This window comes from Motacilla alba, chromosome 3 (assembly GCF_015832195.1).
Source record: "Motacilla alba alba isolate MOTALB_02 chromosome 3, Motacilla_alba_V1.0_pri, whole genome shotgun sequence".
Lineage (NCBI taxonomy): Eukaryota > Metazoa > Chordata > Aves > Passeriformes > Motacillidae > Motacilla > Motacilla alba.
The window spans coordinates 58,018,836-58,031,980 of record NC_052018.1 but is presented as its reverse complement, the minus strand read 5'-3'; the positions used below and the strand labels follow the sequence as shown (position 1 = coordinate 58,031,980).

At 42.6% G+C, this 13,145-nt stretch overlaps 1 protein-coding gene across 2 annotated transcripts in view; it reads right to left on the bottom strand.

The window, feature by feature from the left end:
* Positions 1–2,008: 2,008 nt before the first annotated feature.
* Positions 2,009–13,145, bottom strand: part of AKAP12 (A-kinase anchoring protein 12) — a 30,507-nt gene continuing 19,370 nt past the window's right edge. For both annotated transcript variants that reach the window (XM_038132202.1, XM_038132203.1), the window contains 3 exons: positions 7,825–11,537; positions 5,165–7,050; positions 2,009–4,646 (listed from right to left, as the gene is read on the bottom strand). In XM_038132202.1, coding sequence (XP_037988130.1) covers positions 5,167–7,050; positions 7,825–11,537 — 5,597 coding nt within the window. In that variant the 3' untranslated portion in view covers positions 2,009–4,646; positions 5,165–5,166. The remainder of the gene's footprint in view (positions 4,647–5,164; positions 7,051–7,824; positions 11,538–13,145) is intronic.

The window sequence follows — 13,145 nt, the reverse complement described above, 5'->3', positions numbered from 1 at the left end:
TCCTGGGATGTCTGCCTTCCAGGGCAGCAACTGGTTGCAAATGCCTTGCAGTTTTCCACAATTCCCTCTTGTCTAGCTGCTTAGGGAAAAGGCATCGTGTCGGTTATCCTTCCTGTCCTTGCAGAAGAGACAGAGGCCTATCTGTAGAACATATGATAAGGACAGGGTCAAGCTGACGAGAGACCATCCCCAGGGCACAGCTCCTGTGGCATATCAGACTTCTGCTCCCCTCATTTCATCGTATCATCACTCCTTGCCCTGCCCATTGCAGAGGGGGTTGGAACCAGATGGTCTTCAAGATCCCACCTGTCCCAAATCATTCCATGATTATACAGAGCCTTTTCAAGCTCTGGAAGTGGATGTTATTTTCAAGGGGGAATAGGAGATGCTTCCTAAAACCGTTCTTCCTGTTCTAACGAGTTGATAGTATTTTTTCAAGAGGATGCTGAAGCAGAACAGACACATGCTAACTTTACAGATGCTGGAACAGGCAGCAGAACAGGCGCTAGACCCAGACTTTAATTCTTTCTTTTGTAAAGACTACATGTCGTGCCCATCTAGAGATGACACCAGCCCTGTACCAGGTGTTAGGATTGTGGTGGCTGGTTGCACCTTTTTAGGAGTATCTCAAAACGTTCACAGAGCAAAGCCACCCCTCCTTTATCATGTCATTCTTCCCCCTGCCAAATTAGAACTCCAAACCCTATGCTGCCAATTCCACTGGCCTTCTGCTCCACATTGCTCCTCATTCCAAGCCACATCCTTCCTTGTGAGGCCATCAGCCTCCTCAGGCCTGCTCCCTTCCCATGTGGCAGCTGCGAATGACAAACATCCAGCGTTCAGCATCCACACATGAACATCTCAGGAATCCTCTGTTTTTGGCAAGCCCCCTGCCCATCCCCAAGCACTTGCTGTATCCAAGCTGTGCAGGTTCCTCAGTGAGCACAGCTGCCTCCCATATGCTCTGGATTTCATGGGAAAGCCAGATCCACTTCCATAGCCTGAGCTAACAGGCAGGATACTTGAGCTGTTGCCAACAAAACAACCCTACAAAAGGAAAGAGCAGACAAACTTCCTTGGGCTGCAAGCGGCTTGGACTCCAATCCCTGGTTAGATGCCTGTTCAGGGATTTCACTAACCAGTATCAATGCACAAATCTTGCAAATGGGGCAGCAGAGGCTGTGTACACCTTGAGCCCAATGTCTGGCAGGAGATGCTGGTTCAATTTGTACCTCCAGATGCCAGAAGTGCACAGTGAGATCAGTCCCCTGCAGTGTGAGCCCCCGACACCATGCCAAAGCAAGATGAGAGACAGGCTGCACGCAGCGCTCCAATATCCCTGCACTTGCTGCAATCAGTACAACTAGGTATTTACAGATATGGGATTTAGCATTTTAGCTGAGGACAGGAAGGCACCAACTATTACAAATCTAGTTCAGGTGTGAATCTGTCTTGAGATACAAACACTGCTAATCAGCCTCAGCCACAGAACATGAACAGCTGGAAAAATTTCATGTCTGAAGTTCACAAATAACAGGCACACCCAGATTTCTGGTGCCATGAGTATACCCTCGCTAAGCAGACATGGGGGAGCCTAAAAAGACACCAGTTATGAGCCTAAGACCCTCAATCTGCTAATCTATAACAAAGGTTTTCTGGACATTTATGTCATTGCTTTGTTGGAGTTTCCTATACTTAAATCACACCAGCAAGGCATATGATTTACTAATTTTTCATTCTAGCTCACTGAACATTGTTTTCCATCTTGAATTTAATAAAAGTATTTCAGTCTTCTGGAGTACCATATTCTTACTTCTTCTGAAATATGCATATTTTATTGAAACTTACAGCCAAATCATAGTTTAATTCTGTAATTAGCTTCTGTAATTCACGCCAAAAGCTGAATGTGAATTCTCAGGAGCAAATCTAACTCCCTGAAGATGAAGCAACCATCAGAAAATAATTTACACTAAGCAAGGTGAAAAAAAAAACTCACCACGTACACAAATTAGAACAAATTTGTAGTTGCATTTTATTTAATCAATGAAATCTACCTTAAAAACACAAAATCAAATTTAGTAACCCAATACATTGGATTAGAGAAAGCTTCAAGCTTTTAAGCACAAGCCAGAAGTCACAGTCTCAAGGAGAGTTTCAGAGGCCAAAGCAATACACTGGAACAAAGTAGTATCTTTTTGTGGAGACATGCTCCCTGCACCATTAGCGTGGTTTTGGGTGCAGCAGGTATTTCTAGCTGTCAGTTATAAAAAGAAGATTTTGTATTTGTTTTATAGTTAGGTTTGTTGCATTGCTTACCTAGGCCATGGATTAATGGAGAAAACAGGCAAGTTAAAAGCCCTTACCTGCTCAATTACTACCAACAGACAATTTACATTGTGGTAAAGCTAGCTTTATTTAAATGAGGTTCAGACAAGAAGTAACTTTACATATTATTAACAGCTTTGGAGCTACAAACGTAAGAATCAGGATTACACAGGTCATGCTTTTGTTATTTTGTTTTACCTGCTGCAGTTATTGCAATACGGCTTAAGGTACATAGGTATACAATTTGTACAAATTCAGCCAAGTTTGCACTTGTGAGGTGTTATTAAGAGCATCATTACCTTGCAAGCCAACCTAAACGTGTGGAAATCAACTGAGGTTTTTGGAATCGCCCAAAGCTAAGGGGGAAAGCTGCCGCTACCAATGGACAGAGATAGACTGGATTGTTTGAAACCACATTGTTTGGCTTTAAATATTTATATAATTCGCTCTGAGGTAAAGAAAAATCTTTTGATGCTTCCACGCAGGGCAGCACCAGATGGTGCAATCACACCAGTGCAATCAGTCATATCGCTTGCTGGACGTGCAGCCTCGAGAAGAGGCCAGCACCTGCCGTAACAAGAGCATTTGTACACTAAAGTTGATTTTAAAATAAATTACTATACAGGTATGAGAGTGAGCTATTGTTCAACTTGATGGGCATTGGTTTCACAATGTGTGATCTGTAACCTTCACTTTGGAAATCAGAGCTGAAAGTACTGACTTGTACCCCTTGTTCGATTTTAACGTACACAACAAAGGAGAGGACCAATTCCTGTTGGGGACAGACATCCCAGGATTCTCAGTCTTGGGGCTTCTAAGTATCTTTATATCACCCTGCCCATTCTGATCTCACCTGCTGTCAGTCCCAATCCACCTTTCACGAAGCTTTTTAAGACCTCAGTACCCCAAAAATCTCATCAGCTTTTTGAAATTCAAGGCAGAACTCATTACCAAGTCCCTTTTTTCCTCCTTCTTACTTCTGCCTCAGAAAAGACAGAGAATTGTCAGGAGTGGGGACAATTTCAAAAAATGGTGTGGTGGGAAAACAGTTCAGGCAGAGATTGGGAAAGAAGGAAGTGTGTATGCAGAGAAGATGTTAAGACATTATAGGGCAGGGAAAGGCTTTGCATTGGATGGGGCAGTCACCAGAAATTAGCAGAGCTTGGAATGAGAGGGGTGAGATACAAAGGCACAAGAACAAGGTGATGGTGAAATGGTGGTGTCTGGAGGGTTCTCAGAAACCAGGGAGGGCTGCAAGTAGAAGCGAGCAGTGGGTCAGGTCAGAGCTCTCCTTTTGTCATTAGAAGTATCATAGTTCTACATTAAAATCAGAACTGGGTTTAGGATATACATATAAATATTCAAAGCAAGACAGCCAAATTTTTTGAGAGATTTTACAGGGGGAAAAAACCTGGAACAATAAATAGGAAACTACATGTTATCAATTTCTGCTCCAATAAGTATCAATTTCCTCTCCAGGCTACTCTACAATATTCATTTAAGGGAATGCCTAAACAGTACAGAAGTATCATTGCTCTACATTAAAATCAGAACTGGGTTTAAGACATACATATAAATACTCAATACATTACAGTCCAGTCCTGAGACCTGAAGTCCGGAACAACAGGGGAAGGGTATTTTCCATCTCCTTTCACAGCTACACTGTAGATATAATTTCTGAGTGAATCAGGCCTGCACAAATACAACTGAAAGATGGACAGAGATACCTGAATGGGACTGAAAGGCAGCAAACTTGAGCACCTTGCTCAACAATTTGTGCGTGATCCAGTTCCTGCTGTTTGACAGACGTATCCAGAAGTCTCATGTGTTCTCATAAGTCAGCCCTCTTCTTCCCCCTCACACACAAGCTGAGTAGCACCTACAGCCATTCACAGGTCAGATCAAGGCAGCTAGGAAAGATGTGAGGGGCAAGGGAGACTGCTAAAGAAGGGAGGGAGATTCAGGGGCAAGTGAAGGGATTCAAGGAGACCGGACAGACAGGACACACATTAAATGAGGGGACAGTAATAACCATGGCAAAAATTCTAGTGGTCTGCCCAGTCACTCAGTGGCGCATCTCCAGTCTTAATGGATTATTTTGGGCAGAGACAAACAATCTTCAAATGGAACACAGGTATGGATACAGCCAGTATTAAAGGCATTGTTTTTTAACAAAAATGGCAATGCGAGGTCTTCAAAAGAAGAGATGTTAACATCCAAGAATAAAGGGTAGTGAATAAAGCTCCTGGTTCTGTGGCAGGATTGTCAGTTGTTCTCTAGGACTGGCATCTCTCCACATGCCACATGGATGCTTAGCACATCTGAAAGAAAGATGACAGTAAAAAAGCTTTAGTAATGACTGCTTACTTTCTCAAGAATACGTTATTTTCCCAAGCAGTTCTCAGAGATAAAGGTCTTATGACTTACTGAAGCAAGTGCAGTATATATCCTAGGGAGAGACTGTACTTGTAATTCCTGATTCAAATTCCTCTGAAGTGCAAAGAGCTTTGGGCGTGAGGCACTCCAGGTTTACCGTGGAAGGCAATACTCATATCGTTTAAGATTTTAAAAAGAGCTTTGTTAGAGAGTGAGTTTGCACATTAAATTGAATACATTACATGTGTCATGTGAGTTCCTACCTAGGAAACCTGAAAAATACATTTACTACCTCCCAGAAATACCACATTAAAATACAGGCCAAGTCCAAGGCCATTGAAGTGAGGGCAGCCCTTCAGCAAAATAATTAAAAACAACCGTACCACATTAGAGAGAACAGTTTAGAGAGCCTCACAACTATCTCAGCAAAAGAAATAAATTACTGGCTAAAAATGCTACTTACATTCAAGGCGTCAGAGCCACCGAGTTCTGACTTTGTCTATCACAAGATGTTCCTTCTTGACAACTGTCATCCTCCCACATTTGTGTTTTCCCATCTTCCATTGGTGGATGATATGGTTGTTCTTCATTTTCTCTGCACGTTTGCTGTCCTGTATGTTGGTCTGAGATTTCCATAATGTACCCAACCTCTTTTTCCCTTAATTTTGGTGTGTGTATGTCTAGGGTGTCTTTGGTTGAATCTTCTGAAGTACTCTGTTCTAGGGTTGATTTCTGAAGTCTCACACTTCCCCTTGAAATTTCTTCAGGGCTTGTCACGACTGCTGAAGAATTCTGACTTTGCCCATCTTTCAGCATCTCAGAAATTAAAGGCATGTCCTTTGTTTTTTCCACAGTCGCATGAATTTCTGCAGACTCAGTTAAGGTAGCAGTTTTCACTATTCCTGGTTGCTTGAGCTCTTGTTCTTTACTTCGTATCTCTTCCTCTTTTACTGGAAGCTGTTGATCTACCTGTGTACTTCCCAGAAGTTCAGGTACAATTATATCTGATGGGCTTTTCCCTACGGACTTAATGCTCTCCTCTGACTCAAGGGCAGCCGACTCTTCTTCTGTTTCTGCAAGTTTGTTAACAGCTGACTGGATGGCATTCAATACAATTTTTGTGCTCTGGGACTCTATGATCACAGACTGAACAACATGCTCCTGAAATTCTGGGTGGCTGGGAGACAGACTGTGACTGGAAAGAATGCCATTGTGTTCGGTTTGCCCTGTGCTCTGGGGCTGCTCTTGCTCCTCTGATACCCCATTCATGGAAGCACAAGTTACTCTAGGCTTGGGTGCCTCCACACTACCAAGCTTTGCAGTCCCACAGCCTGAACAGTCAGTATTAGAAACTGGGACCTCTTCAGAAGCCATTTGCTCTGGTGTGGTTGCCAAGGGCTGTACAGTTTTGGCTGTCACGTCTGTCCGTGTCGCGGTTTCTGCCACGACATGCTCTCCACCTGCTGCAGCTGCTAGAGTCACAGGTGTTTTCAGAGCCCCCAAGCTTTCAGCCTGTGGAAAGGCTGAGTCAGAGCCTCCCTCTTGTTGCACAGCAGTTGAACATTCATCATGTCTCACAGCTTCCTGTTTTCCATATTCAAATCCTTCTTTGGCTCCATCCAGCAATTGCTCATTTTTCTTATCTTCTTTCTGGAAACCTTGACAGTTCAAGGTTTCTACAAGTTCTTGTCCTTTTCCCACAGACTCTTCTCCAGTCAAACTGCTGGATGTTTCACATTTCTTAAGACTTTTATCAGTGATAACAGTACTTCCATTTTCAACAATCTCTGGACACATTGATGATACATTAGATGTCCCATCTGCTTTAATCTGCACGGGAGCCTCAGCAACAATGGAAGTGCTCTCCAACTGCGTTTCAGATTTGAGCACAGCAGCTTCCACTTCATCACTCTTGGAGGGGGTTTCAGTTGTTTTGTCTCTGCATTGTGGCTCTGTGACAGGCACAGAATCTTTTGCTGCAATGTCCCTGTCAGACCCATCGCTCATGCTCTGCTCAGCATCTGCAGCTGCTTCTGAGCCAACTGTTTTTGAAGGAAGGGCAGAGGTTTTTCCCTCGCTCTGCAGTAGAACGTCAGGAACAGTGACTTCTGTGCTTTTTACTCCGTTGTGCACAGCATCATCTTCCTCTCTCAGGGCAGGCGTCCTGCTAGGAACTCCTTTAGTACAAACTTGCTCTTCTGAGTCAGGAATTCCATCTTGTTTCTCAGTTTTAAGAGTGACAACTGCTTCTGTGCACTCTGATCCCACAGTAAGCGTTCTGCCCTTTCCTTCAAGCTTTTCAGCTGTAAGCCCCAAGGAAGAGGTTTCATCCTCTGTCTTGTCCTGAACCTGTGGAGAATTGCAACAGATCTGTGAAAAAGGGTACAAAAGCAGGGAGTGACCAGCAATGTTCTGGGTGAAAAACCGCAACACCCAAAAGGACAAGCGTTAGGGGAAGAGCACAAGGTGATGACATGGGGATTAGCAGCTCACCGAGATCCCAGTTTGAGTTGTTTCTGAGGACATGTAACTCATTAAATAAAGGGCAGCCTTAAAATTAACAAAAGGAAGGGACAGCTGGCAACACTTGAAACAAAGAGTAAGCCAGAAGATGAGGAGGTAGAGAAGAAGGTAGGAATGTGCCAGCCACAGCAAATACAGCATTTAAAGCTGGAGATAGTGGTGTTGTTTCCATGTCCTCCCTTTGCAGAGGTACCTCAGCTTCACCTGTATTTCTGCCCACAACTGAAGATACCATCCAATGTGCATGGTGTCACACGGATCACATCTATATCTCAGGTGTTCATATAGTATCTTCAGTCACTCTGTGCAGTGCAGGAGCCCTAATGACAATCATTTCAGTACCTCTGCATCTATGCACACCATCTCCCACTCCATTTCTGCAGGCATTGCATCCACCTCACCCTGCACACAAGCTGCAGTGCCTGCTGCTCCTAGACTTCTGTGTATCTCACTAGAAATGAACTTCAGTTGCCTCAGGCTACACAAGGAAGGTCCTTGACAGTAATATACCCATAACCTGGTTCTAAATGAGGTATAGTACCTAACACTTGCTGACTTTTACTATGACAAATCAACCTTTGTGTTATATGCAATACTTACTGCAGGCTTTCCTTCTGGAGCACATTCATCTCTTGTCTCATCCAGTGTCAACTCTGTAATGGGCAGTTTCTCTTGTTCTGAAGGCTCCTGGTTTGCAAACAGCTCTTCCTTGGGAGTGATGGCTTTGATGCTGTGAAACTCTTCATCACGTGATAAAGTTTCCTCTGTTGTTGTCTGCACTTCATTTACTTCTTTATGGTCTTCTACATGTCCTTGACATCCATCTGTGCTTTCCTGCATTGCAGAAGGTACTTCACTTTTCTCTGAACCTTCAGATAATACACTCTCTTCGACTCTGTTTTGGCCCTGAATGCTCCCTGCACTTTGCTGGGGCTGGGGACCATCCTCTTTGTGTTCTTTTTCCAAGGACTGCTCAGGCAGAACCGTTTCCTGGCTGACAACGTTCCCATCTTTAGCACCACCTTTCACTTCTGACTCAAGTCCCTGTACTGTTGTAATTATAGTTTCTGTCACAGCTCTTTCACTAACCAGCTGTGTTACATCTGACTTTACTCTTTCAGCAACTTCATGAAGAACTTTTTGCGTCTGTTTGTCCAATTCTTTCAAATTTTGTTCAGTGGCTTCTACTTCTTGAACTGGCGTAGCTTCCTCTGTAGTATCTGGGGTTTCCAACAACTGTGAAACAGCAGAAACCATCTCAGTTGTCTCCTCGGCAAGGGACGCTTCCATGGTTTCTTCAGCACAGGAAGCTTCTGCTGTCTCCAGAGCAGTCACAGCTTCGGAGGTTAGTTCCAGCTCACTTGCTGTGGTGTCATCACTTACATCCTTTCTAGTCTCTGGCACTGTCTCAGCAGCTACCACTGCATCCTCCACAGTAACAGCCGGTTCAGTTGTTTTCTGAGTTTCTTTCTCCTCCTCTTCTCTCACCTGCTCAATGCACTCTGTCAGAGCAGCAGATATCCATGATGGTGACCTTTCCTCAATGCTGCTCACTGCCCTTTCTTCTTCCACAAGGGTAACAGCAACTGCATGTACCAGCCCTTCAGATCCTTGCCCCATCCTCAGGGTCTCCTCTAACTTTTCTGCTCTCTCTTCCTCTGAGGTTTGTTCTCTTGTCACTTCAGCATCTTTTGCTCGTTGAGCTTCCATTTTCTCCTGTTCTGCTGCTTCATATTCAGATAAAGGAACAACAGCTGGAACATCAGAATCTTCCTCAGCTGTTTCTGCCATGTCTTCTCTTGCTTGTTTAAGATGAGCTGGTTCTGGCTTTCCATCCGACTTTTTCTTCCTGCGCCCAGGCATCAGTTTTCTAAATGGAACCCATGATTCATCTTTTCCAGGCTCACCATCTGAGGTTGAATGCTCCAAGCTAGATCCCACAACAGAGTCTTCACTTCTCTCCTCCATTCTGGTTTTGGATCTCCTTCTTGGAGTAACTAACCTTTTAAACGATTCCCATGTTGAAATACCTTCACTTTCGGATGGACTTCCAGCTTGTTCTGGGGAAGAATTCCCTTGACCTTGATCACTCTCCTGAGAGCTAGTAAGAACTGCATCTGGCGCTGTTTCTTTGCTCTGTCCAGTCTCTTCTACTTTTTGGCTTTCTTCATCAGATGATGATGACTTCCTGGCTCTTTTCTTTGAAGAACCTACACATATAAAAGTTTCCCAGGAGACAGAGGCATCAACTTTTCTTTTGGGCTCTTCTGTAATTTTCTCTGGTTTCTGGTCAATCCCATTTTCTTGTATTTCTCCCTGATTTTCATCAACAACATTTTCAGTCCCAGATGCTGCAACGTTCTTTGTCTTATCAATTTCTTCTTCTTTATCACTTTCAGAAGGCCTTCTGACACGTTTCTTGGGAGTCACCATCTTTTTAAATGATGCCCAAGGTGTGACAGTTTCCCTTTTTCGCTCCACATCTGTAATCGTGGCGTCTTCACTTTCAGTGACCTGCACTCCATCTGCAGGTTTGTCCAAAGAGGGAATTTCATTCATCTCCTCAGGAGAAGAAGCAGAACTCTCCCCCTTTTGTTCCTCTGGGCTATCTGGGGAATCTGATAAGTGCTGAATTGGTTCACCCTGTTCCCCTAACTTAGATTCTTCTCTTTTACCCTTTTGCTTCTTTCCAGACAGTTTTTTCAATCCAGTACCTGTAAAGAGTTTCTTTAAAGGGCTACCTTGTAGTTTAGTCTTTTCTTGAGAAGACAGGAGCTCTGCTTCATTTGTGATACCTTCTGGAGGCCTCTTTCCAGCTGCCTCTTCAGAAGTTACTTCCATGGTTGTTTCATCTGCTTTGACAGTATCAGTCATATCTGTGCCAGGTTTTCCCTGTAGTCCTTCATCAGCAGGTTTGACTGACTGTTGATTATCCTCTGTGACAACTGATTGTTCAGAAGTAGAAAAGAGTAGAGTTGACTTTGTTTCATGTTCTTTGCTTTCCTTCTTCTCTGTGGTTCTACCCAGAGCTTCTCCCTGTGCAACATCTTCTGCTGTGGGTGACATTTTTAAATCTGCTTCCTCTGTTTTTTCATCTAATGTCTCTTTCCCAAGTAGAGCATGTTTACTTCCTTCTCTTTCTTCAGATTTTCTAAGCTGATCACTAGAAATTTCCATTGCCACAGATCCTGTTTCACATGTCACTTCAGAGGCTATTTCAGTCCTGTTATCTCTTTCACATTCTTCCATTGACTCCAGTTTTTCTCCCATAGGTAGGCCTTTTGAGGATGTTGTCAATTCTCCGTTCACAGTGTCAGTGACCAGAGGTACCACTGACTTTGTATTTAGTTGTTTCTCTGTCACCTCACCTTCTTTCTCTCCTTCTTCAGTTTTTTCTTCCTCTTTACCAAGATTTTCTGGGACTTCCACCAGTTTCCTTTCTTGATCATCTTTTTTTCCCTCTGCACTTTCTTTTACAGCTGCTGCTGCTGGATCCTCTTTTTGTCCCTGATCATCACACTTGACTACCTCTTTCTTTTCACTTCCTTCAACTCCTGTAGAAGTCTTTTCTGACTCCTGCATTTCACCTTCAGTTTGCTCCTTTTCATGAGCTTCAACAGTTACTGCTGTCACATTTCTCTCTTCATCTTGCTTCTCAGACTCAGGTTTCTCCTCCTTTTCACTGATTTCAGTTGTTAATGTTGTCTCCTCTTTTTCTATCTCCTCTTCTTTCACAGGAGACTGTTGTTCATCTTCTTTAGGCTTCCTAAAACTTTTCTTTTTTCTAAATCCAGTCCATCCTTGAGTAAAAAGTTTTCTTAATGGTGATGCAGTTTCAGTGGCTAAGGCAGCTGGCTGAGAACAAATCTCAGTTGCTTCTGGTATTTTAGGAGATTCATCTTCTGTTTTTTCATTTTTCAGTGTATCTTTGGTATTGTCTTCTGCAGAGAGTACATCCTCAGGCACTGCTGTTTCTTCTGAGGCAACTTCTTTTTGATCATCAGCTCCTTCAGGGACCTGTGTTTCCTTTTTCACAGTAAGCAGCTGAACTGGTTCTGATTTTCCTGTCTTTTCCTTCTTCACTGTGAATCTGAACCCAACAAATTTAAAAACCTTTTTAAAACCCAGATCATAAGACTGTGGCTCTGCCACCTGGTCTTCTGCAACTTCTTCTAAAGCTGGCAACTGCTTAATTGAATGAGCATCCTCCTTCTCGGCATCTACACTGTCCTTGGTGCCCGAGTCAGATGGATTTGTCTCCATAGTTTCAGTGTCTTCCTTCACAGTTACACTGGAATGTTCTGTTTGTCCAACTGTTTAAACAACAACAAAACCCCAGTTAATTTCCTTCTAAATTTAATGTTACTTTATACCTTTATATATTTTTCATTATTACTAATTTTCATAAACATACATGTTCTATTATTATCTGCATACCTTTTCTATATGCTACTAGTACATTTTTAAGAATTAGCTTCTGTTTTGTCACTATTATAATTATTTTCCTTCTTCATATCATTGTACAATTCTTCCAACGGTTTATTTGCAAATGCACCTTTCAAGCTTATATTCTCTTATTCTATACCCTGATTTTGCAGTTCTTTTTATGTGGTTTGTGGGGATTTTTTTACTTTAAGGCAAACTTATGTATAAAAAAAAAAAATTATATCGCATAATATATGCAATTATTCCTGAAGCAAAGCTCAATAAATATTTCCATGCAGACAGACACATCTGAGGAAACCCAACGAACAAAAAAATCCTGCAAACAAACAAAGCAAAACAAAACTCAAAAAAAGCCTGCTGACCTAAAATGATGACAAAAAAAGAAAGCTTATTTTACAGCTCTGTTCCAAAAGAACAGTAAGATGTGAAAATGCCCATGGGAAATCACCTGTTTTTCTGAAAACTCGTAACCCCTACAAAACAGTGAGGTAACAATATACTGCTTTGAAGATCACGAATCTTTGGAATTCTCCCATACAATATATGTATGTATTCAATACATACATAGCATCACCATCTACAGCAATTCCATGTTGCTTAGAATGAATGAGGTTGTTACTAAGCAAGAAGGTAAAATCCTCCACTGCTCACATGTCTGTTTGCATTACGTTTTCTTTGAGGACAGTTTGTGTTTTTCGTTCAGGTCACTGGCAACCCCCCTCTCAGTCTTGCCAGGATAATTTAAGTATTATTGCTTCTCTGGCCAACTCAAGTTCAGAGACTGGCATTGTAAATTATGTCTATGGCATATTCAAGACACCAAAAGATTCTTGGGCTTGGATGCTGTCAGGATTTCAGTTTAATATTGTTCTTGACCCTAGATTTTGTGCAACAGGCAAAAGTGCAAGGCCATGAAGGAACACACTCTTCTCTCTGACTGTTAGAGTGCCAAGATGAAAAAATAAAATTATTTTAAAATATTCAATGTTGAACAGCAACACCCTAGAAGAAGACATGGTCCCTTTCTTTTAAGCTGTACATGTGCTACTTTAATGTCCAGAGGCAGGAGGAGACAGCTTTACAAAGCATGTGATCATCAACTTCCCCAAAGTGATTTGGTTTTTATTTGAACCACCTTGAAGTTGTCTCTGACTCTGCAGCTGGCCCTGCTTTGCTGGAACACCTGATCTCCAGAAGTCCCTCACCGCCTCTTGCCTGGCTCTCCCTCTTCTAAGGGCTGCTTCTTCAGAAGCACACAGACAATGCAGTCCAGGTAAGGCTGCAACTAACTATGCAATAAGCAAAACAAATTCTACAAGGATACTGGTTCTAACTGCTATGTAGAGGGCAAATTATGTTTCACTATCAGCAGCCTACTGGTTGTTGTTTCCAAGTCAATATAAGCAAAGCTTTTTGTTTTTCCTTTATCTAACAGTTTAATATTATTTACCTCAATTGTTAACTCCTAATTCAAT